Source organism: Mya arenaria, chromosome 3 (genome assembly GCF_026914265.1).
Source record: "Mya arenaria isolate MELC-2E11 chromosome 3, ASM2691426v1".
Lineage (NCBI taxonomy): Eukaryota > Metazoa > Mollusca > Bivalvia > Myida > Myidae > Mya > Mya arenaria.
Window position 1 is genome coordinate 78,743,754 of NC_069124.1, and position 26,492 is coordinate 78,770,245.

Genomic DNA, 26,492 nt, shown 5'->3' on the forward strand with positions numbered 1-26,492 from the left:
TTTATTGTGCAAGTACAAATTTTCCAATTACTGGCTGTTTATTTTGCAGAATCAATTTATTTCAAATGAATACTGTTTGAAATGCTTATTTGAATACAAACAGATTAATACCTCTCCCTCCAAGTGAGCCAACATTTGAATTGGAACTCCGTCCAGTTTAAAAACTCCTTTAGGTTCCATGTCACCCATCTGAGCATCAAACACCTCAATCTCACTCCCCTGTCGTGTAAAAATCAGTCATAATACCAGAAAACAGATATTTTACATTATTATTACACTCATATTATAAAAACAGTTACTCTAGAGATAAAGATAAATTATGCTTATACACCCTTGTTCAAAGTTTAGCTAAAACAGGGTATGTAAATACTCAGTTACCAAATGTATTAATTTACTGTAGCTTACAAATAAACTCACCAGATTTCCGACCCAGATGTGTGTCCCAACCTTAGTCATACAGCGGGCACGGGGTCCGGGGTAGACATTTCTTTCCACAGACACGCTGCCCCACCCTGGGTCCAGCACACTCAGGGTCCGGGGGTTATCTTCACTATCCCCGCCCTCCCACACCCAGATAAACTGACGCCCATTCTGACTCATCTACAAGAGAAAATACTTACATGCTTTTGTTCATCTACAAGAGAGAATACATACATGCTTTTGTTAAATAAATTATTCTAATTGTAGACTAGAGTGCCACAGAGCAGAAGCCAATGCTTGTCTGTTGTTATTGTCCAAAATATTCCGTGGTTTCAAGTTTAAGCTCATTTGTACTCATAATTATTGAAAATGATTTCTAGTTACTTTTCACCCATATTATTGCCACAACAGAGCATGAACATCTAAAACTGTGAAAGTGGATAACCTTTATAGAGGCACCAATAACACACTGGTCTTCAAAGGGCCTCTCCTGGAGTCTGAAACAGGCTGTCTGTGCAAGAAACTGTGTGGATTGCATGCGACGGCGTGACACAATGGTGCTGGCCGGTGGACGGAACATGGCCTGCCTAGCCCAACACTCCTGCATTAGACCTTCAAGCCACGGAAAACGGCTGTGAACATTCAGGTCCTGAAACAGTATAGGGATCACTGCATCAACCAGTCTAACAGGGATCACTGCATCAGTCAGCTTAACAGGGATCACTGCATCACCCAGTCTAACAGGGATCACTGCATCAACCAGTCTAACAGGGATCACTGTATCAACCAGTCTAACAGGGATCACTGCATCAACCAGTCTAACAGGGATCACTGCATCAACCAGTCTAACAGGGATCAATGGATCAACCAGTCCAACAGGGATCAATGCATCAACCAGTCTAACAGGGATCACTGCATCAACCAGTCCAACAGGGATCACTGCATCAACCAGTCTAACAGGGATCAACCAGGCCAACAGGGATCACTGCATCAACCAGTCTAACAGGGATCACTGCATCAATCAGTCTAACAGGGATCATTGCATCAGCCAGTCTAACAGGGATCAATGGATCAACCAGTCCAACAGGGACCAATGCATCTACCAGTCTAACAGGGATCACTGCATCAACCAGTCCAACAGGATCACTGCATCAACCAGTCTAACAGGGATCAACCAGGCCAACAGGGATCACTGCATCAACCAGTCTAACAGGGATCACTGCATCAACGTGTCTGACAGGGATCACTGCATTTACTAGTTTAATCTTGCATAATAAACAAGTGTTTTTCAGGGATATGGCCCAGTCTTATCTTTAATGTACAATTTCATTTTTTTAAGAGATATGTTTGAGCTTAAGCAATGAGGCATACTACAAAGCTCTTTGTGTGTATCACTAGATGAATGTGTAAAAAAACATTTTCGTACAGCTGTTTGGGCTCAAGAATTTAATACCATCACAGAAATTGAATTACATTGTTATCAATAGAAGCAAAGCATTCAAAGATTTATTCCTATGGGGAATTTGTAATCAAATGACACAGTGTTGTAAAGGATTCATTTCTGTAGGGAATTAATCATGACTGCCTTTATTTATCACTACAATTCAAAAATGCACCTGGAGATTTGGTCTCTTCTCTTCTAATTTTAATGCCTTCGTGATCTGCGATAGATTCTCATACTCTGAGAAAGGTCTCTTTCCCGTCAGGATTTCATAGATCACCATGGATAGGGAGAAAATGTCAACCTAAAGAACAACAAAGAAACCTGATATTAAAGAAATGATCACATATCACAACCGAGTCGTATACATTTCATTATCATCAAAATGAATAACAGCATCTTGCTTTTATGAATGTTATTACTGTAATGGTTATATTAAAGAATGATTTTGTACTTAATTAAGCAATAAATGTCTTCTTTTATATTTTATATACAAAAAGATTTGCTGATATCTTTTGTATCAAAGGTTTATTTATTATGAAAATTGCACAGCTGCACACACTTTCTCTATTACCATTATATTTCTTGTAAAAAGGGCAGAAATTCACCATCTTCACCAGTCTAGGTTAAAGATACAAATATTTCAGGCATTAAAAGTCTCTCCTTCAACTGGCATAGTTTATGACCCCCTGCAAATGGCAGGCGCAGTCCGTGTTTTTTGTATATATGTATTGGCCATTAAAGTCCTTATACAGATCGGGATAATAAACATGACACACGTGAGTCTGATTCCACCTGGTCACTAGTCATGGTTGTTTGTCAGAGGTGGTCAAAGTGATGTGACCGGGACTCTTGCGCCACCTGGTCACTAGTCAGGGTTTGTTTGTCAGAGATGGTCAAAGTGATGTGACCGGGACTCTGGCTTCACCAGGGTACTAGTCAGGGTTTGTTTGTCAGAGATGGTCAAAGTGATGTGACCGGGACTCTGGCTTCACCTGGTCACTAGTCAGGGTTTGTTTGTCAGAGATGGTCAAAGTCATGTGACCGGGACTCTGGCTTCACCTGGTCACTAGTCAGGGTTTGTTTGTCAGAGATGGTCAAAGTCATGTGACCGGGACTCTGGCTTCACCTGGTCACTAGTCAGGGTTTGTTTGTCAGAGATGGTCAAAGTGATGTGACCGGGACTCTGGCTTCACTTGGTCACTAGTCAGGGTTTGTTTGTCAGAGATGGTCAAAGTCATGTGACCGGGACTCTGGCTTCACCTGGTCACTAGTCAGGGTTTGTTTGTCAGAGATGGTCAAAGTCATGTGACCGGGACTCTGGCTTCACTTGGTCACTAGTCAAGGTTTGTTTGTCAGAGATGGTCAAAGTGATGTGTATGGGACTCTGGCTTCACCTGGTCACTAGTCAGGGTTTGTTTGTCATTGTTAATGATTGTTACATATATTTGACAGAATTATTCATGTTTTGTTTTATAAATCGACTTGATTCCATCACTAGTAACTGACCTTCTCATCGTATGGAACACCCTCCAATATTTCCGGTGCCTGATAGCCAAGGGTTCCAACCAGCCCAACACTGCGCCCACCCCAGCTGAACCGAGATATACCTGACATTAACACAAACAGAGATAATACTTAAACAATTGAATGAAGAAACTACATCTACATATCCATGTTTTTGTTCGTCTGAGTACATACAATAAATACTTTTTTTGAACATTGTAATATGTTTAAAGATTTAACTTATAAATCATTTTTTAAAAGAGATTTAAGTTGTTAAATGTATAAATATTGTTTTAATAGTGAATTAACTAGCCAAATGCATTAAGATTATTTTAATAGTGATTTAAATTGTAAAATGCATTAATTTAATGTATACAGAATTTCCCCAAGACTGTGGCCTAAAGTATGGGAAAAAGCATTTAAAGAGCTATTAAGACATAATGACAGGAACACAATAAACAACAAGAAAAAATAAAATTAGAAGAAAAACATGCATGTAGATAACCAAAAAAAGTTGTTATTTATTTCAATAATAACATGTTAGGTATACATACGTTCGAAGGACATAATGGTTGATAATATTGTTACAATTGAATTTGTTTTTGTGAACACACTTTACTGTTATGAGTAAATAGAACGGGGATAAAAAAGACTACATTAAGAGGGAATAATCTGGAATTCATTCTTTCGGATGACATTTTCAAAACAAACAATTCAGCTTAATGTTAAGTTTTCAAAACTCCCTTTTTCGGGAGATTACTGCGTAGGAGGTTGAGAAACATATAGAATATTGTTATAGTACCGTGTATCCTTCATCTATATGTGGAAAAATTGGTATTTAAAATCAAAATTTTCAATAAACACATAACCAGGGCTGTTATAATTTATGACATTATCAATTAAAGTGTAGATTTTTATAAAACACACTGTACTCATTTTATCGCTCAACGTTGAAAATATCGAAAGCATTGTTCTGCAATTGATGAACTGGTCCCTAAGTTGGAGCAATTACCTGGACAATATCAAATATAGCTGGAAGCCTTCTGGGTGCTGACTAATGATTTGAATGAATAAATGTAATCAGTCTAATGAAGTTACTGATGCATTTCATTACCATAGTCAGAGAGTTTGACATTGACAGGAGAGTTGAGACTGAGGGACATGGTAAGGATGTTATCTGACTTGAGGTCTTTGTACACGATCCCATGGCTGTGTAAGTACTCCAGGCCCTTACTGATCTGCAAAAATAACAAGACACTCAGTAACCTGTAGACGCATGTTCACATGTATCTGTAACCTATACCAACACATGAACACATACCTAAGTAACATGTAGACACATGTAACAGTAGCCTTTAGACATATGTATCAGAACCTTGTAGACGCATGTGTACATCTATCAGTAACCTATAGACACATGTGCACATATATCAGTTACCTGTAGACACCCGTACATATGTTTCAGTAACCTGTAGACACATGTGCATATATATCAGTAACCTATAGAGACATGTGCACATATATGAGTAACCTGTAGTGACATATGAACATATATCAATGACATGTAGACTCAGTAAACACATGTGCACATAAACCAATAACCAGTAGACACATATGCACATATATTAGAAACCTGTAGACATATGTGCACATGTATCAGTCATCTGTAGACACATGTACAAACATTTTTGTAACATGTACAAACATTTTTGTAACATGTAGACACACATCAGTAACTTGTAGACACCTCTGCACATGTATAAGTAATCTCTACACACATGTTCACATATATCAGTTATTTGTAGAAACCTGTGCACATATATCAGTAACCTGTCAACACCTTTGCACATATATCAGTAAACTGTCAACACATGTGCATATATATCAGTAACCTGTCAATATATGTGCACATATATCAGTAACCTGACAACACATGTGCACATATATGAGTAACCTGTAGACACATGTGCACATATATCAGTAACCTGTCAACACATGTGCACATATATCAGTAACCTGTAAACACATGTGCAGATGTATCAGTAACCTGTCAACACATGTGCACATATATCAGTAACCTGTCAATATATGTGCACATATATCAGTAACCTGACAACACATGTGCACATATATGAGTAACCTGTAGACACATGTGCACATATATCAGTAACCTGTCAACACATGTGCACATATATCAGTAACCTGTAAACACATGTGCAGATGTATCAGTAACCTGTCAACACATGTGCACATATATCAGTAACCTGTCAACATATGTGCACATATATCAGTAACCTGGCAACACATGTGCACATATATCAGTAACCAGTAGACACATGTGCATATATATCAGTAACCTGTCAACACATGTGCACATATATCAGTAACCTGTAGACACATGTGCACATATATCAGTAACCTGTCAACATATGTGCACATATATCAGTAACCTGGCAACACATGTGCACATATATCAGTAACCTGTCAACACATGTGCACATATATCAGTAACCTGTCAACATATGTGCACATATATCAGTAACCTGTCAACACATGTGCACATATATCAGTAACCTGTCAACACATGTGCACATATATCAGTAACCTGTCAACATATGTGCACATATATCAGTAACCTGGCAACACATGTGCACATATATCAGTAACCAGTAGACACATGTGCATATATATCAGTAACCTGTCAACACATGTGCACATATATCAGTAACCTGTAGACACATGTGCACATATATCAGTAACCTGTAGACACATGTGCACATATATCAGTAACCTGTAGATACATGTGCACATATATCAGTAACCAGTAGACACATGTGCATATATATCAGTAACCTGGCAACACATGTGCACATATATCAGTAACCAGTAGACACATGTGCACATATATCAGTAACCTGTCAACACATGTGCACATATATCAGTAACCTGTCAACACATGTGCACATATATCAGTAACCTGAAGATACATGTGCACATATATCAGTAACCTGTCAACACATGTGCACATATATCAGTAACCTGTCAACACATGTGCACATATATCAGTAACCTGTCAACACATGTGCACATATATCAGTAACCTGTCAACACATGTGTACATATATCAGTAACCTGTCAACACATGTGCACATATATCAGTAACCTGTAGATACATGTGCACATATATCAGTAACCTGTCAACACATGTGCACATATATCAGTAACCTGACAATACTTGGTCACATATATCAGTAACCTGTAGATACATGTGCACATATATCAGTTACCTGTCAACACATGTGCACATATATCAGTAACCTGTCAATATATGTGCACATATATCAGTAGCATGTCAACACATGTGCACATAGAGCAGTAACCTGGAGATACATGTGCACATATATCAGTAACCTGTAGATACATGTGCACATATATCAGTAGCATGTCAACACATGTGCACATATATCAGTAACCTGTCAACACATGTGCACATATATCAGTAACCTGACAATACTTGGTCACATATATCAGTAACCTGTAGATACATGTGCACATAGAGCAGTAACCTGGAGATACATGTGCACATATATCAGTAACCTGGAGATACATGTGCACATATATCAGTAACCTGGAGATACATGTGCACATATATCAGTAACCTGTAGATACATGTGCACATAGAGCAGTAACCTGTAGATACATGTGCACATAGAGCAGTAACCTGGAGATACATGTGCACATATATCAGTAACCTGTCAATATATGTGCACATATATCAGTAGCATGTCAACACATGTGCACATATATCAGTAACCTGTCAACACATGTGCACATATATCAGTAACCTGACAATACTTGGTCACATATATCAGTAACCTGTAGATACATGTGCACATATATCAGTAACCTGTCAACACATGTGCACATATATCAGTAACCTGTCAATATATGTGCACATGTATCAGTAGCATGTCAACACATGTGCACATAGAGCAGTAACCTGTAGATACATGTGCACATATATCAGTAACCTGTAGATACATGTGCACATATATCAGTAACCTGACAACACATGTGCACAAATATCTGTAACCTGAAGATAGATGTTCACATATATCAGTAACCTGTAGACACATGTGCATATATATCTGTAACCTGAAGATAGATGTTCACATATATCAGTAACCTGACAACGCATGTGCACATGTATCAGTAACCAGTAGACACATGTGCACATGTATCAGTAACCAGTAGACACATAAACACATACATAAGTAACCTGCAGGCACATGTGCACATATATCAGTAACCAGTAGACACATAAACACATACATAAGTAACCTGCAGGCACATGTGCACATATATCAGTAACCAGTAGACACATGTGCACATATATCAGGAACCAGTAGACACAAGTGCACATATATCAGTAACCAGTATACACATAAACACATACATAGGTAACCTGCAGGCACATGTGCACATATATCAATAATCTTAAGGGTCATGTACATCTTTCACACCTGGTACACAAACTTAAAGATGAGCCATTTGTGGAAGAGTGGTTTCTGCAACTCCCTCCTGTCCGAGTATTTGTTGAAGACCGGACGTTCTACAACCTCCCTGTCTAGGACAGAGCGCAGACTGCCGAGGGGGGCCAACTCCAGGGCCATCATCAAGTGAGGGCTGAATGCCATCCCAACAAGGGCAATAATACATGGGTGCTGAAGTCGGCTGGTAAGAGAAACCTCTTGCCGCAACTCCTTCAGAGCTTTGAAGGACTGCAAAATAATTAACATCTCTGTGTTTTATAAACAATATCATTCTGTGTGTTTCTTAAAGATAATTTTGTTTTTTAGTAAATTAAAGTTTTTTTATGACTTTGACCATATAAGAGTAAGTCCTATCAAATAAATGCATGTTTCTATTATTCTCAGGAAAAATAGACATTGTACAGACAGCCATGAAATGTTTGGAAGTTTACCTTCATAGCAGCTTCTTTCTCTCTGTCAGTCTGCTCAAAAATCATATCAGCAACATTGGCGTAAATTTCACCATCATCTGAAAGAAAATTAACCTTTTTTTATTCATATATTCATCCTGAAGTTCTGTCATCTTTTAAACAGTTAAGTCAGTACATTAACTTAAAGGTGCTCACATTAAAATGTATTGCTTATACATACTTCTTTCGGGCCCCATTTTTTCTACTAATCTTAAGCCCCCATATCCTAGGACCTATTTTCGTTTCAGATAAATTGTGTTGGTTTTTTTACTACAATATCATTTTTAAGACAATTATGATAAACTAAGGCCTTTATTTTTATGCTTCTATGATTTATGAAGCACTAGGATTCACAACTGTAGCAGGAGAGAAAAAAGATAAATCAAAGTTTGAGTTTTTTTCATCAAAGCAGGCCTCACCTTTATATTACACTTCACTTTTGCTGTAGTACTGCAGTGTTTATGTTGGACTATTTTAAAAGGAATGGATTAAATCAGAGAAATCAGTGACATAATCGTTTAATTCACTTTTGTTGTTTATTTAAATGAGGGGGGTAATATTCACCTAAAGCCTTCTCTACTGTAGCTTCAGAGTCTATTTTAATGAAATGTAGAACCATTTTTATCTTTTAAATCTCTTGAATATTACTGAACATTTTGCTGGGGCTAGGGGGCCAGAGGTCCCTGGAACCTGCTAGAATTAAGCTTTCTATTACTAATTCAATTTAACAATTTCGAAAACAAAGCCTCCTGGATATTTTATGCTCGTGGCAGGTTTGAAAAAATCCACATAACAAAACAGTAAATACAAGAATCAGGGTATTATCAGGGTATAATTATAGACTTTGCTTACATTTCTGTCAAGAAATTACAAAAATTATGTTCAATGAATGTTGCATAAACATAATGGAATACTTTGACACAATAAAATAAGCTTTAGAAGCTATTCCGACCAATTTAAATTTGAATATACTTTTGACAGCCACTGCAATCTTGATTTGTTTTTCGCAGGCTGTTAATGACTTTAACCAGCTGGTAGGAACTTTATTGATTTACTGTTCAAGTTTTAAGTCTCAATGCATTGTTGACAGTTTTCACCAAAGCACCCAGTTCACTTCTCTACAGAAACAGTTGAAGAGCACTGATGAAATATAGGTCATTGTTACTGAAATAAACGACTATCTTTGACTACTTTTGACTTTAATCGGTGTGTAGGTGCCATTATGGCGGAGATTGAGATTAAGATTCTATCGTCTGTGACGTGACACTTCAATTTCTAGAATTAAAATGGGAATCCAACATGAAATATTTTTCCAGTCTGGACGTCTTTTTTTCGCTGATAAATCCTAACAATTTAATTTATGAGATGATATCAAAGCAGAGGAAATAAAAAAATAGCAGTTTGAAATTATTTATTTTTTCGGTTGGTGATTCTTTTAGAAGCGAATTTGTAAGACGTAGAACAAAAAGAACCGTGTTCTAATTTTGGTTTATAAATTGAAGCTTATGTTAGTAACACAGCTTAATATAATATGACACCTAAACCATTGGTTCTTACAGTATTTCAATAAATTGCTGCCAGTCTTCTACACCATAATTATGTTTCACCATTTCAAAAGTTATAATCTAAATATCAGTTTTCTCCACCAAACAATGCTCATTTGAGTTCTTATCACTTTTGGAGGTCATTACCAAAGTTAGATCCCATGGTTCCAGTCCCACTGGTTTCACTTCCATTACTATGGAGCTGCCCTGCCCTCTCAGCCAGCTGGTATCGGGCATCACTACGATACAGCTTTACTGCTACAGCATTACCTCGGTATCGACCTGAAAGATTTCAAACACATTGCATTATAAGAAAAGCTATGATTTTAATATGGGTTTCAGAAGATTCCACAAATGCTGCTGCATGTAGAAGAGCAATGATTCTTATGGATTTTAGATTTTGCTGTAGGCAAAAATATTTTTTTCATATTTCAAGAATATTTGTCTTTTAAATGATTACCTAATAACACATTTTGGTAGCTAGAAGTATCTTAATTAATGTTAATAATTTTAAACACAAATGATTTCCAGAATTCCCCAACCCATGATGAGCACCCCACAAACCTCTATACACTGCTCCTGCTACCCCTCCCCCAAGGAGAGAGTCCTGAGTCTCCAGGGCTGTCACATCGAGGAAGAAGTGGAGAGGTAACTCCTGCATTAGCAGATCCGGAACCAGGTGCGACAACTCATGGCTGGAACCCTTCAAGAGTTAACACTACTATAAGGTTTAACAATATTTCATAGCCTAAGTAAGCAAGACTTTTTCGTCTTAGTTGCAGTTTTATTGGTGTATTGAAATAAGTTTCTTTCCATCAATTTAAAGCTCATTAATTTCAGATCTTTTTAAAAAGGTATTGTGTGTGTAATTTATGGAAATTACAAAAACAAGTATATATCATCACAGCCTAAAGTGCTCACATTAGGACATATGACTGGCTGATTGTCTATCATCTTCTGTGCGCACATCTCCACTGTGAAATGGTTGAGGCAGGCAGGCAGGGGTAGGGTGGGGTAACAGCTTGGACACACTGCGTAGCGCTCAATTCTCTCACGCATTGTACAGTCATCAATGTCCAACAGACCTACAGTAGGATACACCAATATTATATTCCAAGACCAATGTTGTCTTCCATAATAAAAGGATTAAACGTACATGCAATAAATAATTGTAACTTACTGATTTTTTAGATATGTAATTGGGAAAGAATATTCAAACAACTTAATTTCTGATTTATTTTGCCCATCTGAGTACTTAATCAGCCTGACCTTAAGCCACTGAGATTCCAAACAGTCCACTTAAATCAATGACAATGTAACTTACCTGGATAGTAGTCCTGTATGATGTCCTCAATTTCGTCCACAATGACGCCAATGATACCAAATTTCTCCTGCATGTTCACCTCTGTGATCAGCAAGCCGTTCTCCAGCCCATCTACACCCCCTACAATAGCAACCACAATGTTTACATATATAGATCAATGATTGCTAGCCGTACTCAGTGTGATGTATTTTTCATGTTATGTAATGTATTAATATGATAATCACTGTGATATCTTACTACTGCATACAACCATCTACAAGTTTCAGCTGAAGCACTCACCACTCAGTGACACAGGCTCAATACAGAAGCTTCCATTGGCATGGGTGACCCTCATCCACTCCCGACAAAATGTGTTGGTGGGATTCTTGAGATGAAGGCCCGATGAACTAGTGAGAAAGTTATGCAAGAAATGAGAAACAACAAAAGGTTAACCTCAAGATACAACCAATAGGTGTTTTAATGTTAGATACAGTTGTTAATCAACCTATTTGAAAGAAAGATAACTATTTTCTTTCAACTTAATACAAACCTCTTATTTAAAATAAAATCAGAGCAGTAAAAGAAGCTAAATAGAAAGGTTTCTCTACAACGTTAATCTAAGAAGAAACATTTACCATCTTACTTAATTACAAACACCATAAAACATGTATATATGTACATAACAATAGATATAGATTTTTACTCACAAGCTGAGCCCTCGCTTGGGTTCCTTGCCCCCTGACCTACGTGAACCAACAAGCTTAAGAGTTCCTGAGCAGACCGGCCGGAATGACCACTCCTCCTTGGAAAATTGATCAATCCTGGTCACCATCCTGGTCAGTAACCGTGTCCAGAACCCGCTTGGACACTCCGCCATGCAGTACAGTCGGCGGACAATCTTTGACTTGTCCACCTCTTCTTTGCTTTCTATCAGAGGCGGGTCTCTAGCAAGCTGGCTTGGTACAAACAACCTGCAAAATATGCATCATTAGTCTACTTACACATGATTTGCAAGGATGGAACACAAACAAGTTTCAGCTCCAACAGTAAATTGTCTTACACAACAATCATTGAATACTTTAAGAACCGGTGTGCTTTTAAGATTCATTTCAAATAATTTCAAAATACGAAATCCACTCCATGTACTTTTTTGTTTGACTGATAGAGGCAGCAAGCTCAAATCTCTCAAGGAGCTCTATGTACTGGTCTATGAACTTTGATGGGAATTGATCCCCGGCATTCATGTATACTTTCCGCACTTCTTCACGATGAATCTTGCCCTGCCCAATCTTCAACAGCTGTTTCCCTTCTGGTGACTAAAATTAAACAGGCTTTATTGTTTTTGTTTTAAAGATATACAAGAAGAACACTAATTTGATAGCTTCATTACTCAACCGACTCACCACCAAACAACCGTGCTATGTTGTGAATGCCTGTGCTGTCAAATTGTTTTACATGCATAATGATGTGTTAATAAAAAATTTACAAACAAATTATTCGTCATTTATTAAACAATAATTCAACATACATGTTTACTGAAAACGATCATTCAAACAAAATGCAACATGTTGGGAACTTGTAGCAGACACTGCAATCTTCACAACTAAATATTTCACATCACAAAATTTGCAAATGCTGCCATTTTCTAAGAGTTGTAAATCCGAATTTACATTAAATCAAACTTGGTCCCGACTTTTTTCGAATGATTGTGTTTGAATGTATTACGATATGGCAGTGTTCATTGAGGACTCACAATAAGTAGATGGAGGAGTATGTCACAGAGCCAGGCAGGGTCAAGAAAGTAGAGGGTGTCCAGTGCACCAAGGTGGTCTGGAAAGTGCAGCAGGTGCCCGGTCTCCACTAAGAACCGGGTGACTGAAATATATATTTGCTATACAAGATACAGCGTAAAAAAGCAGCTTTAACACTTAAATATTTAGGATGATTGGTTTAGCTAAGTTTGGTTTAAAGGGATAACAATTTGCCAATTTAAAGAGCAACATCTTTGTGGCTGCTGCATTTCCTCCTACCTGCCACCTATAAAACTACTGAATTATGTTATTCTACACACTTGATGCCAGCTATGAATGGAATGAGAAAACTTATAGCATCTGTTTCATTCTGCTGTGAAATCATTTATATTCGTTGGCATGAAATTTCGTGGTTTGCCGAAAAAATACAATCTCGTTGGTTCTTGAATTCGTGGTTTTTCATATTTGAAAAAAAAAATTGAATATGCGATCGTCTGCATAATCTCCACGCGCTGGCCCTTGATTTCCGTCTTCTACGTCACACGGTTTATGACACTCGCAAAAGTGGTTTGAGATGCCAATTAGTGCATTTACCCATGTCAATTATCGATTTGATTGGGAATTAAGGTCATAAAAGAAGATGTACCCTAATTATAAATACAGATAGGGGAAGCCATTGAATACCAATTAAGAATTTTGCACCGAAAAGGTGCGTATATTTGAGTAAACAAGATCATTTCAATATTTATTCACACGTTTTTGTATAATAAATATATTGAACGCATTGTTTTGTACTTTGTACTCAGTAACCTCCAATGTAATCGATTAATTATTTCATTAAATAAAAAAAATCGAGTACCGACACTCATCACGGACATCTTGTAAACCTGGAGATCTGTCACAGGGCCGAACTGGCGTCAGGTTCCTGGGGGGGGGGGTTGCAATCCTGATGCGCAGTCTTTCGCTAAGACTTGGGCGCAAGCCCGCTAACGCGGTCACAGGGGGTACTCCGAATAATTGGGGAATTAACTCAGTAGAGCCCCTGTGCCTCCTTGCTCTTAGTCCCTGCTAACAGACACCGTTGGTCAGCCTTAGAGTGATTCTGTTTGGCTGCTGTAGTTTCAACACAGAGACTTGTTCAAGTTTTCTGTTCGTTTATTTGTGTATAAAGTTCCTTTCAACTCAGAGATAACAAATAACAAGTAACATTAATCCAATTGTAAATTCAGTGTAAAAGTTTGTTTCATGTACAGTTATATATGAAATCTTCATATGTGGCTGGACTATTTAGAAGTCTCTGGTTATGCCACTGTGGCTACGGTTATGCCACTTAGAAGAATTCCGGTGTTTCCTAATTGAAAGTCAAAAATCCCGAAAAGTCCTTTTTCTTTTCCTTCTAAAATTCTCTATAAGTACCTATTTACAAAAATGTCCTCACCCAATGATAAAATGGTAGGAGGGAACATATTAAGTTCAACCAATTAAAATACCTTTAACAAAAAAGGAAAGGGCCCTATGGCCAATTAAAACTTATAATTTAATTATGCAAATAAGAAAAGAGAGTAAGACTTGTTAATTACTCTAAAAACTTTGATGTCTAGGTGTCAGGTGGCTCACTGCACCATACAAAGAAATGTGCTAAAATTACTGAATAAACAGTAAGCCAAAACAAGATTAAACAATTGCAAAAACAACAATAGTCCAGACTCAATCCATATTATCACACTCCAAAAGAACCTAATTTCTTTAACCAAACACAAGAGATTAAAACTGAAATTGCAGAATACTTTTGAAATAGTTTCAAGATGTCTTTTGATACATAAAAACAACAACAACAACAACAACTGCAATATTAAACAATTAGCAATTTTAGCAAAATGAAGAATTATGCATTAAAAAAAATACATAAATAATTTCACCTTAAATTTGCCTTACTACATATTCACCCCTGCTTGGAATATGTTTGTCCCAAACATAATAATTAATTAGCCTGTATGCATTGTAGGTATGCAGACACACTTGTCTTCTAATCTTTTCAGCATTTACAATATTTACAAGTTGGGTACCCTGGCTATTTACATCATACAATTTCATCATATATTCCATCTGATATATATGTAAAAGCAAAAAATAAACAATGTCGCTAAGCTTCTGCCCTGAGAGTACCAACCTGGATATACAGTTTTCCCCCTGAAAATCATGTGCGATTCCTCACTTTTAAATGGGATTCTGAGAAGGAGAGAATTAGATCATGTACACAACTTTAGTGGTTTATTACCTAAACTAAGCAATATAACATAAGCCGGTAAAAATAGAAAAAAAAAACACTATAGAGAGCTTAGATAACTCTTTGAAAAATTTAGATACCAATGTCAGATGCAATAGAAGCTCACCCAAATTTATAGTTAAGACTTGTGGCCAACGGTGATCAAACTTAAGGGCTTGCCCCTACCATATCAAAAACTGTGGCCCACCATATGATGTGGAATAATATAAGTGCCACAAATGAAAAAGAACATAGACCTATACTTTTCACTTTATGGAAAAATCAGATCTGCTCATAACAATAAATACCTGACATTATTGAACAAAACGTAAGAATGTAATTTAAAAAAAAACTAATTGCAACTTAACAATAGTGCAATGTAGCGTAAGTCATTGAACGAAAAATACTACAGCATCTACTTCAAAGTCACCTTTTAAGATATTGCAGAAATTTTCAAGTAGAGCCGGAGGAACATCTTCCGTTTTTGTCCATTCCGGTGCATATTGTTGGTTTTCGTAGCTGACTAGATACATGAAAGTGCCATCGTTTTTGCAGTCAACTTCAATGATGTGCTGGGTTAATATATAAACATCTGGATGAATCGTACGCTTTGTGCCGCTCATTTCATCCAGTGTGCGTTGCATTGTTAATTTTTTAGCTTTAAGTTTTGCTTCATTGGCAATTTCGCATTGTTTCAAATAGAACTTTATAGCTGAATCTCGTGCTGCAGATAATGTGTGCCATCTAGGGTTTGTTGATCCAGCTTGAACATAATAATACGGGTGCAGTTCCACGATTCTTACTGCCTGAAGTTTGTGTTGTGTTGCATGTGAGTTTTCTGTATTGTTTGTTGCTTTATTAGTCTGAACTATTGATGGTTCCGTTTCAATGTCGGTCTGTGTCCCTGCATCAGTTACTGGTTGAGTTGTACATCTGTTAACAGTGGCCCTATCAAAAAAATTGTTTTGTTTTTCTTGCAAAGGCCGCTTTCTTTTTTGCCACCCATTGTCTTTTTGGCGTGAAATTCTCTTGTAAACTGTTGCGGTACTTTGCACTCAAATGTCCATATACCTTTTCGTCCAGGTTCATTGAAAACTACATAATAGTACAAAATACCATTGGTGCGGTTTGCTGACTTCACAAGTTTGATTTCATCATCTCGGTACTCATGACAGCTGTTATTTTTGCAGTCCAAACAATGTGGGTTAAAGCGTTTTGTGGGTTCAGGTTTTGTTGATTTGGAATCTTTGTTAAGTGTTTGTGTCTTTTCCTTATAAGAAGTTAAAGTACCTTGCCTTGTGTGTTGTTTGGATTGTTTTTGTGCCTGATGGGTTGCCTCTTGAGGTTTCTTCTGGCCATTTGTCAATTGCTTGGGTTGTTGGTTTAGCGTTGGTTTTGGGACTGTTGGCTGCAGCTGAGGTTGGTCAACTGGATGTTCTCGATTAGGGTTCTGCTGAGGATTCTGATGTTTTGGGACTAGTGGAGGTGGAAGATTTTGTTGCCGTTGATGCGGCTGATGGTGGAGCTGTTGGTCTTGCTGTGGTCGATGGGGCTGGGGGTCGGCAATATGATCTGGTAGTTCATCAGGATCAAGTTCTGTTTGACCATCCTCCAACTCAGCTGGGGGGTTGGTTGGTCTATCCTCTGGATCACAGTAGTGTTTCAGCCGTTGTGCATTAACAAGGGATTTCACTTCTTTATTCGTTTGGCAATTTCGTAGCTTGTATGTGTGATTTGGACAGATCTGTGTAATATAGTATGGTCCCATCCATTTTCTGTGAAGTTTTGGTGCTTTTCCTAGCGGGACTTTGGTACAATACAACCATACTCTGTCGGTAGGAATGTAATTTGGAGGTTTTGCTGTTTTATCATATATCTTCTTGTACCTGTCCTGCGCTGTCTGTATATTATCTTTCGCTATCTTTCTAGCTTCTTCCAGGTTCTGCAGTACTCTACTCAGAAATATCTTGTGGTCCAGTGCCAGACGCTCCTTTGGGATAAGAGCTGTGTCGATGGGCATTCTCATCTCCCGTCCAAACAGCATGAAGTATGGCGAGTATTGTGTAGACTGGGTAGCTGGTGTGGCTCTGTAAGCCATCATTATACCAGGTAGCAGTTCAGGCCAATCATCCTGTTGGTCTTTGGTGTAAGCTCTCAGACCTTGCAGAATCACCGAATTCATCCTCTCACACGCTCCATTGGTTTGTGGGTGGTATGAACTTGTAAGATGTCGAGTGATCTGGAAAAGTTCTGATAGTGCTTTTACCAAGTTGGAAGTGAAGTTTCTTCCCCGGTCTGTGATCAGGACTCTAGGCGCACCAAATCTTGTGATGATTTGTTGAAAGAAGATTTCTGCTACCTCCGTTGCTTCCTGGGTCCGTAGTGGAAAGGCTTCACACCATTTTGAGCAGCTGTCCACAACTAAAAGTATGTGCTTATACTTGTTTTTGGTGGTTGGTAGGCCACTTAAAATGTCCATATGCCATCGATCAAGCACATCATGTACTGGTTGGGGATGCAGAGGTGGTCGTCGAGCATGGAAGTCACGCTTTGATTGTTGACATGTCACACAGGATCGAACATACTGCTGGATGTCCTGGTACATTGATGACCAGAAGTATTTGCTCCGTAGTGCAGCATATGTGCGGTCGAATCCTTGATGTCCCCCTAGTACACAGTCATGATACGAGCGAAGAACATCGTCACGCAGAACCCTTGGAATGGCTACTTGTTTCACAAGGCGAATATCTCGCGGAGTGTTCTTCCCACGTTTGACGTAAAAATGTACCAGTACCCCTTTATCTATCTCAAAGTTGTATGCCTCGGCCACCAATGTCTTGGCCTTTTCCGGGTCATCTGGAACTATGTTGAGAAGCTTGTACTGGTACATGTCTGATAATTCAGGACAGGATCTCTGAAGATTTACTAAATCTGGAAGTGGAACATCTTTTTCTTCCTGTAGACTTGCTATTACCACTTCTTCATCTTCTCCATCATATATGAAGGTGGTCTCTGTACGCTGTTCATCCGTTTCAGTTGCGTAGACCTGTGTCTCTTCTGTTGACTCTGGCTGTTCTTTAGCATATTCTTGTCGCGATAAGTAATCTGCGGGGTTTAGTTTTCCTGGTCTGTGAATTATTTCAAAATTGTAGCTTTGTAGTACTAAACTCCATCTTCCTAGTCTTCCTTGACAATCTTTAAGGCTCTGTTAGTATTTTACTGATATGTTGTCTGTATATACTGTAAATCTCTGGTTTGCTAAATATTCTCGGAAATGCTGTATACCTTCAACTAATGCTAGGGCCTCCTTTTCCGTGATATGCCATTTAAGTTCATTTCCACGTAGAGCTCTTCCATTGTATGCAATAGCATGTTCTTTACCATTCTGTACTTGAGACAATATGTATCCTAAGGAATAGTCACTGGCATCAACTGTGAGGTTAAATGGCAAGTCAAAACAAGGGTAGGCCAAAATTGGGGCCTCAGTCAATTTTCTCTTTAGAATTTCAAAGGCTCTCTGGCAATCTGGAGTCCACTTGAATCTCTGGTCTTTCTTTAGAAGTTTGTTCAAAGGTGCTGCTATCTTGGCATATCCCTCAATGAATCTTCTGTAGAAATTAGCCATTCCCAAGAAGCTCTTGACCTGCTTAGCATTTGTTGGACGAGCAAACTTATGCAATTTTTCAACATTTTCAGGGCTGACTTTAACTCCGTCTTTTGAGATGATGTGTCCTAAATATTTGATAGTTTTTGTTGCGAAAGCACACTTTGCTGGATGAAGTTTCAAATTGGCACTCCTCAGATGGGAAAATAATTGTTCTAAATGTTTCATATGGTCTGTGAAGTTCTTGGAGAATATCAGTACATCGTCAATATAAACTAAAGCTTGCTTGAAGTTCATACTTTTCAGTACTTTGCACATTAGTGCTTGAAATGACAGACTTGAATTGGACAAACCCATTGGTAGGCGTCGGAAATTGTATATTCCTCGGTGAGTTATAAATGCTGCTTTGTGCTTGGTCTGCGGGTCTAGTGGGACCTGGAAAAATCCGCTACGCAAATCAACACTGGAGAAAATTTCTGGTTCTGCATCAGCAATTGTGTCAAAGACATCTGTTATGTTTGGAATTGGAAAGGATATTGGAACAGTTTGTTTATTCAGTTTCCTAAAGTCCACACAGAAGCGGTACTCATTGGTGTTGCCCTTCTTTACCATCACAATTGGCGCATGATATGGTGATGTTGACTCCTCGATGATTTTGGCCTTCAGCATATCGTCAAGAATCTCATCAGTTTTCCGACGCATTTCCGGTGATTGTCGGTAAGGAGCACAACTCACAGGCTTGTCATCATTTGTGTGGATTGTATGGTAATGCATGTGTGTTTCATCAAGTTCTGACATGTCCTTTGCAAAAATATCCCTATTCTTTCCTAGCAATTCATACAACTGTTGTATTTGGTTCTCAGTAAGGTCAGTTTTCCCGAGGTTGATGCCTAAGTCTTGAACTATTTTCTTGTAATGCCTGGTTGACGGAGGGGATTTGTTATCGGCAGATATATGGTAAATGTTTTCTTCTGATATTTCATGGATATTGGATTTGGAAATTTGTTGCGCCTTTGCTATGACAGTTCTTGGATTGAGAAATACTGGTAAACTTGTTGGATTCATGAGCTTGCATGTACCTCTGGCTTTATATACTACACATATTGTTTTTCCACCAACTAAAGAATGGGCCCTCATCAGGTTCAACATTGGTTCAAGTAGCACTATAGATCCTTCTGGGAATTTCGCAATGCTAACAGGAATAATTGTTTCACTATGTGGAGGTATGATGACTTCTGAATTTGTGGCAGCAAATGCCGCAGGAGTGTTCTTGTCTTGGAAGGCACTTACAGTAATGTTCCCAACATACGCACTGTCCCTTGTAGCCTCTGATTTGCATGCTCTCGGAGCTGGTATTGTCACTTTCATATTTGCAAAGTCAGCTTTCACCTTATTTGCTCTTAAAAAGTCCATTCCAAGAATAGCTTTGGCATGTAGAGTCTCAAAAATCCTAAACTTTTGTTTCATAACTAGTCCTTCAATATTCACATCAAGAATTACTTCACCTAACACCGCATGTCTTTCACCACACACTCCAATTATAGCACCAATACTTGATTGAATAATGTTTGCCTTTGGAGCTACTTGTCTTAACAAATGATTAGATATACAAGAAATGCTTGCTCCACTATCAACCAGACAAGACACAGTATTTTCACCGAACTTAACATTGATGAAGTTTCTATCAAGACTCGTAGTAAACTTGATTTTAGGTTCATCTTTAACATTTGATGAAAAAGTTGAGCAGACCTTTTGGCTACAACACCATGTTTTGCGTTTCCTAGGGGCCATTTTGCCTATTTGGTGTTGTTTCAAAAATTTACAACAAAGATAACTTGATTAATTAAACCTTTAAAATGACTATAGTTTAGAATATTAAAACCACCTTAAGAGTTGTTACAAAATTTAGTAGGATTGACGTAAATTGGCTCAGAACCTATGAGTATCGGAATCACACATGACTAGTAAGCAGGAAAGCAAGTATATACAGTTTGTACTCACCATGAAATGTCAATGGTTTGTTATGAGACAGTCACTGGTTGTTGCTGTAATTGTTCCTGTTGTCTTTACTGTTCAGAGGTCCCTTGCGTCAATGGTTCAGGCATAGACTCGATCTCTCGGCCTGGTCCTGTGTTTCATTAGGTCCTATGGTTTGGCCCGTCGAAAAGATGACATCATAATGGGTTCTTTTGGACATGAATTTAATCACCTCAGATCTGCTTAAACAAGTCACTGTTTAACATTCAGTATGAATGGTACCCGTCTATTCTCCACCATCTCCTGTCACAGGGCCGAACTGGCGTCAGGTTCCTTGGGGGGGGGGTTGCAATCCTGATGCGCAGTCTTTCGCTAAGACTTGGGCGCAAGCCCGCTAACGCGGTCACAGGGGGTACTCCGAATAATTGGGGAATTAACTCAGTAGAGCCCCTGTGCCTCCTTGCTCTTAGTCCCTGCTAACAGACACCGTTGGTCAGCCTTAGAGTGATTCTGTTTGGCTGCTGTAGTTTCAACACAGAGACTTGTTCAAGTTTTCTGTTCGTTTATTTGTGTATAAAGTTCCTTTCAACTCAGAGATAACAAATAACAAGTAACATTAATCCAATTGTAAATTCAGTGTAAAAGTTTGTTTCATGTACAGTTATATATGAAATCTTCATATGTGGCTGGACTATTTAGAAGTCTCTGGTTATGCCACTGTGGCTACGGTTATGCCACTTAGAAGAATTCCGGTGTTTCCTAATTGAAAGTCAAAAATCCCGAAAAGTCCTTTTTCTTTTCCTTCTAAAATTCTCTATAAGTACCTATTTACAAAAATGTCCTCACCCAATGATAAAATGGTAGGAGGGAACATATTAAGTTCAACCAATTAAAATACCTTTAACAAAAAAGGAAAGGGCCCTATGGCCAATTAAAACTTATAATTTAATTATGCAAATAAGAAAAGAGAGTAAGACTTGTTAATTACTCTAAAAACTTTGATGTCTAGGTGTCAGGTGGCTCACTGCACCATACAAAGAAATGTGCTAAAATTACTGAATAAACAGTAAGCCAAAACAAGATTAAACAATTGCAAAAACAACAATAGTCCAGACTCAATCCATATTATCACACTCCAAAAGAACCTAATTTCTTTAACCAAACACAAGAGATTAAAACTGAAATTGCAGAATACTTTTGAAATAGTTTCAAGATGTCTTTTGATACATAAAAACAACAACAACAACTGCAATATTAAACAATTAGCAATTTTAGCAAAATGAAGAATTATGCATTAAAAAAAATACATAAATAATTTCACCTTAAATTTGCCTTACTACATATCTTGTAAACCTGGAGATTTTCATTAACAGCACATGTCTAAACACGTGCTTCTGTCATTTGGTTCATAAAAAACACATTTAATTGATTTGGTTTATTATTTGTTCAAGGCAGATATAATATATTAACAAAACAATGATCAATAGTTAAATATACAGGAATAAACGCTGTATACTGCGACTTCTGTAACGAATAAAATAGTATGTACATAACATGGCAGTTGACAAAGTGAATAAAGGGTCTATATTTCGTGGGATCTTAAATTCGTGGATCACCCTACCCACGAAAACCCCGAACATTAATGCCCATGAACATTAATGATTTCACAGTATTTAAATATTGAATTATTTTTGCAATACAATTAAGCAATTACATCAAGGTGGTCAAATTTCCAGAAATTTATATGTTCAGTTATTCATTACAATAAACTTGAACATATTTATAAACAGACTTAAGTTACAATTATTCATTAATGCAAACTCATCCAACAAATAAATGAAATACCAAATGAGTTGTGGATCAGTACAAGAGAGTTTTCAAAATACTTAACTGTTTATTATTTTTCATTGTTTACATGTATTGAAACATTCCCTCTCATAATTGACAATCCAAGTCAAATAAAGTTTCAACAGACAATAATCTGAAGCATTCATTTGTAAAGAGTACTTAACTTAATTTGTTCCATAACAAAACATCTGTGTTATTAATGTTTATACTGTTGCACATTTCTACCATATTTAGTAACCCTTATCAAAGCAGTTTACCTTTAGAGATGTCATCACTGGAAGAGAGATCAAGGTCACTGCCCTCCAAGTCCTCCAAAACGTTCATGAACTCTGTTTGTGTGAGGCACAGGGGCTTCTTCTCCTGCTTGTAGGCTTTAGCCACGGATGTGAGGGCATTTTGTACCAATGTGAAGCTGTGAGGGATTTTACGGCCAACAAGAGGCTTCCTGCTCCGCCCAGGCAAGTGCATGGACATGCATGTCTTGTATAGCTCTGCCTTCAATTTATCTATTCCTGAACACAATAAACGTAATAAATCTTATCACAAGTACCCAGTACATAATCATAAATTTATTTTGATTATTTTGATCCAAAAAAAATAATTCAAAGATTCTGCTTAGTTAACCCTTTATTAATGTTCAGTAAACAAACGAGAACTATCAAATGAGTGATGAATATCCCCTAACAACAGGTAGACACAGAATCAACACGACTACTGGATGGTAAAATGTATTCAATTTTGTTTCAGACATCATCCATTTTTTTTGTCTGACTTAATTGATTTGCATAATTCCCCTGATGCCCGCAATCCACATACCAAATTTCATGAACATAGCTAATATCTTTTTATATCTTATGTGGTATTTTCACAATTTTTTTGTCTGATGAAATAATTAAGAGGCATGCATCCTTTCCAAATAAAACAATCATGTATGCAGATTCAATACATTTTGAGTAATGCCAACTTCCAGTTAAAGTTTGCTATCTTCACTTCTTTCATTGCCGTCATAGCAACCACATCTTTTTGTGGGATTTTTATTATTTTAATGACTTGCATAATGACTTTATTGCTCCTCTATGCACATAAAAAAGTTCATGAATGTAGTTTTATATCAAATGTGACCCATTGTAGGACAAGTACGATTTAGAAATGTGTCTATAGGACCAAAAAGCCCCCACATGCCGCATTTGTCATAAAAGCAAGGGCCATTTATTTGTTCATTCTTCATAAATGTGCATCAAAATTATGAGTTCCACAACTTTATAACCTCAAATACCTTCCTGAAAGATGAGTGTATGTCTAATAATTTGATGTTATGACCACACAGGTTCAACAAGTCCAAAAATGTGAAAATTTTGCTTATTTAATTATACAGCTGCAAACAAAACCTCAATGAAGGTTTCAAGACTCTAGGTCAAATATGTTTTGAGTTTTGAGTGACACAAGTTCACATAATACTTAAGGGCGGAATTACGACGGACAGACGCACAGACACCCCCAGAAACAATAGGGGTCATCTACTTGTCAGGCCCAACCTCCAAATCAAGTATGAGGGCCATGGGTGCAGGCATTGTCGAGTTATCACTCGGACAACCTTTTAGCATTCAAGGTCACTGTGACCTTGACCTTTGTCCTGATGATCCCCCAAAACAATAGGGGTCATCTACTGGTCAGGCCCAACTTCCATATCAAGTTTGATGACCATAGGTTTAAGCATTGTTGAGTTATCACTCGGACAATCTTTAAAATTATTTTACCATTAAAGGTCACTGTGACCTTGACCTTTGACCAGATGAGCCCTAAAATCAATAGGGTCATCTACTGGTCAGGCCAAACCTTCATGTTAAGTTTAATGTCTGTACATCCAGAAATTGTTGAGTTATCACTCGGACAAGCTTTGGTCTACCAACGGACAGACAGACCGACCGACAGACCGACCCACCTATCGACCGACATGTGCAAAGCAATATACCCCTCTTCTTCGAAGGGGGGCATAATAAATGCTTTATTATGGAACTGTTTTAATGGCAATACCCACCTTCGTTATTAATGCACGACACAGGACAGAGCACGGGAATGTTCTGGGTGATTGGTTTGAGACGTTCATGCATAAGATTCTGGACTTCCTCCATGGCTGAGGCTCGCTGGTCTGTGGGCAGGCGATCCAGGAATGTTCCCACTAACACCACCTTGTAGTATGGAGTGCTTGCCTATAAGAGAGCGACATTTATAATTTATCTAATATTAAACCCTCTGAATGAATGCCTTTGGCCTAGTGTATTAGGAACTGTGTGTACAAGCAATTTAATAGATAAATATATTGAAGTCTTTAAACCTATCAATAAATATCATAATATGTGTTTTAACAATAAAAATTAACAGGAAAACTGACTTTATATGATTGAATGAAAATAAGAACACATAGAATTGCGAAAAGCGTTTCCATATGCCATTAAAATACTCCCCATTAATGTCAGAAATACTTGGTCAATGTTCAGCCAATTTATGCCAATCAATAAAGTTACGCCAGCAGTCACTGAGACCATATAACCCACCAATCAGATATGTTCCCACCTGAATGTTGTTGATCCACGCGCGTATTTTGTCTATATCCTCAGTGATGGACCAGAAGTCCCAGACAAGTATGAAGAGTGAGTGTGGGGTGAACATGCTGTGGTGCACGAGGGTGTAAACATCATCTCCCGGCACGTCCCACACACGCAACAGCACATCACTCTCACGACGCCGGGAAATCTGTATATAACAATCCAATTTATTAGACCAAGAGCTATACAAGAAAAAAAATCATTAATGCAAAGTAAATATACACAGCCAGAAGTGAACAACATGCCTCAAAGACCCTGTATTTGATGACAGAAACTATTTTAACCATGACTATAAAGGGCCATTTATATAACATACCGGTAGTTACCTTGTCTGAGGCCCTCTGAATTATTCATGACGATACTTATAAAAGAGGGACAAGCCCTAGTTCTCTTTGAAAATGGCCTGCTTCATGTTAAATTTTCCAAGTTCTGGGCATAAAAAAAGAAACCATACATGTGATAACGTCCCGGACGTCCGGGATTGTCCCGGAAATCGTATCTCTGTCACGGAGTCACGGAGAGTGCATGTTTGTCCCGGAAAGTCATAAAAAAAAAACGAAAAAAAATAATCTCGGAATCGGAATCGATTATCTTAATTTTACCAATGTAAGTCAGCTATTTTGCCTGTCCGGGACACTGGTCGTAAAACACAGGACATGTTGACACTAATCCGTTAATTGGTACGTGTGTCGTCGAGGTCATCATCAATCACCCGATAATTGATCTATCGGCCTATTGTTGTGCTTAACGAGTGGTGGAGGGTTCTTGTTTACAAATTCATTGTTTTCTTATGGAATTGTTTGGTCTTATGAATGATAGCTTTTAATTGATGAATTGATATTTTGCACACATTTTACCGACAAACGAGCATGAAGGTAAGTTCAAAGAAAGTGACAAAATGAGTAAAAAAAAAAATTAAAACACGGAAAACATCCCATTCCTTTCAAATTTCAAAGTCGATACGTGGTTATACTTTAAACAACTTACGCGTCGATAAGGATTTTAGTGTTTTTAACTTTTTTTCGAACTATCGTGTGTATTTTTAGGCCGAAATAAAACTGACGATATGGGGTTTACAGGTGGTTATATAGAGTGCTTTAATCACGTGACCATGGTAAGTCACGGGATCGCTTTATACAGCCGACTGTTGACATGTCTCTATCAAAATTATATGCATCTCCAAACGGAAAAAAGCTCATCGACTGGAAAATCTTCTTTATCGTC

General features: G+C 37.8%; 1 protein-coding gene across 1 annotated transcript in view; it reads right to left on the minus strand.

The window, feature by feature from the left end:
* Positions 1–26,492, minus strand: part of LOC128227311 (leucine-rich repeat serine/threonine-protein kinase 1-like) — a 70,035-nt gene that overhangs the window by 2,439 nt on the left and 41,104 nt on the right. The window contains exons 15-33 of the mRNA XM_052937716.1: positions 25,237–25,416; positions 24,701–24,872; positions 22,920–23,174; positions 12,970–13,091; positions 12,363–12,532; positions 11,924–12,187; positions 11,517–11,623; positions 11,238–11,357; positions 10,835–10,998; positions 10,478–10,616; positions 10,061–10,195; positions 8,352–8,428; positions 7,891–8,148; positions 4,482–4,605; positions 3,371–3,471; positions 2,037–2,165; positions 866–1,069; positions 418–600; positions 112–219 (exon numbers count right to left, since the gene is read on the minus strand). Coding sequence (XP_052793676.1) covers positions 112–219; positions 418–600; positions 866–1,069; positions 2,037–2,165; positions 3,371–3,471; positions 4,482–4,605; positions 7,891–8,148; positions 8,352–8,428; positions 10,061–10,195; positions 10,478–10,616; positions 10,835–10,998; positions 11,238–11,357; positions 11,517–11,623; positions 11,924–12,187; positions 12,363–12,532; positions 12,970–13,091; positions 22,920–23,174; positions 24,701–24,872; positions 25,237–25,416 — 3,012 coding nt within the window. The remainder of the gene's footprint in view (positions 1–111; positions 220–417; positions 601–865; positions 1,070–2,036; positions 2,166–3,370; positions 3,472–4,481; positions 4,606–7,890; positions 8,149–8,351; positions 8,429–10,060; positions 10,196–10,477; positions 10,617–10,834; positions 10,999–11,237; positions 11,358–11,516; positions 11,624–11,923; positions 12,188–12,362; positions 12,533–12,969; positions 13,092–22,919; positions 23,175–24,700; positions 24,873–25,236; positions 25,417–26,492) is intronic.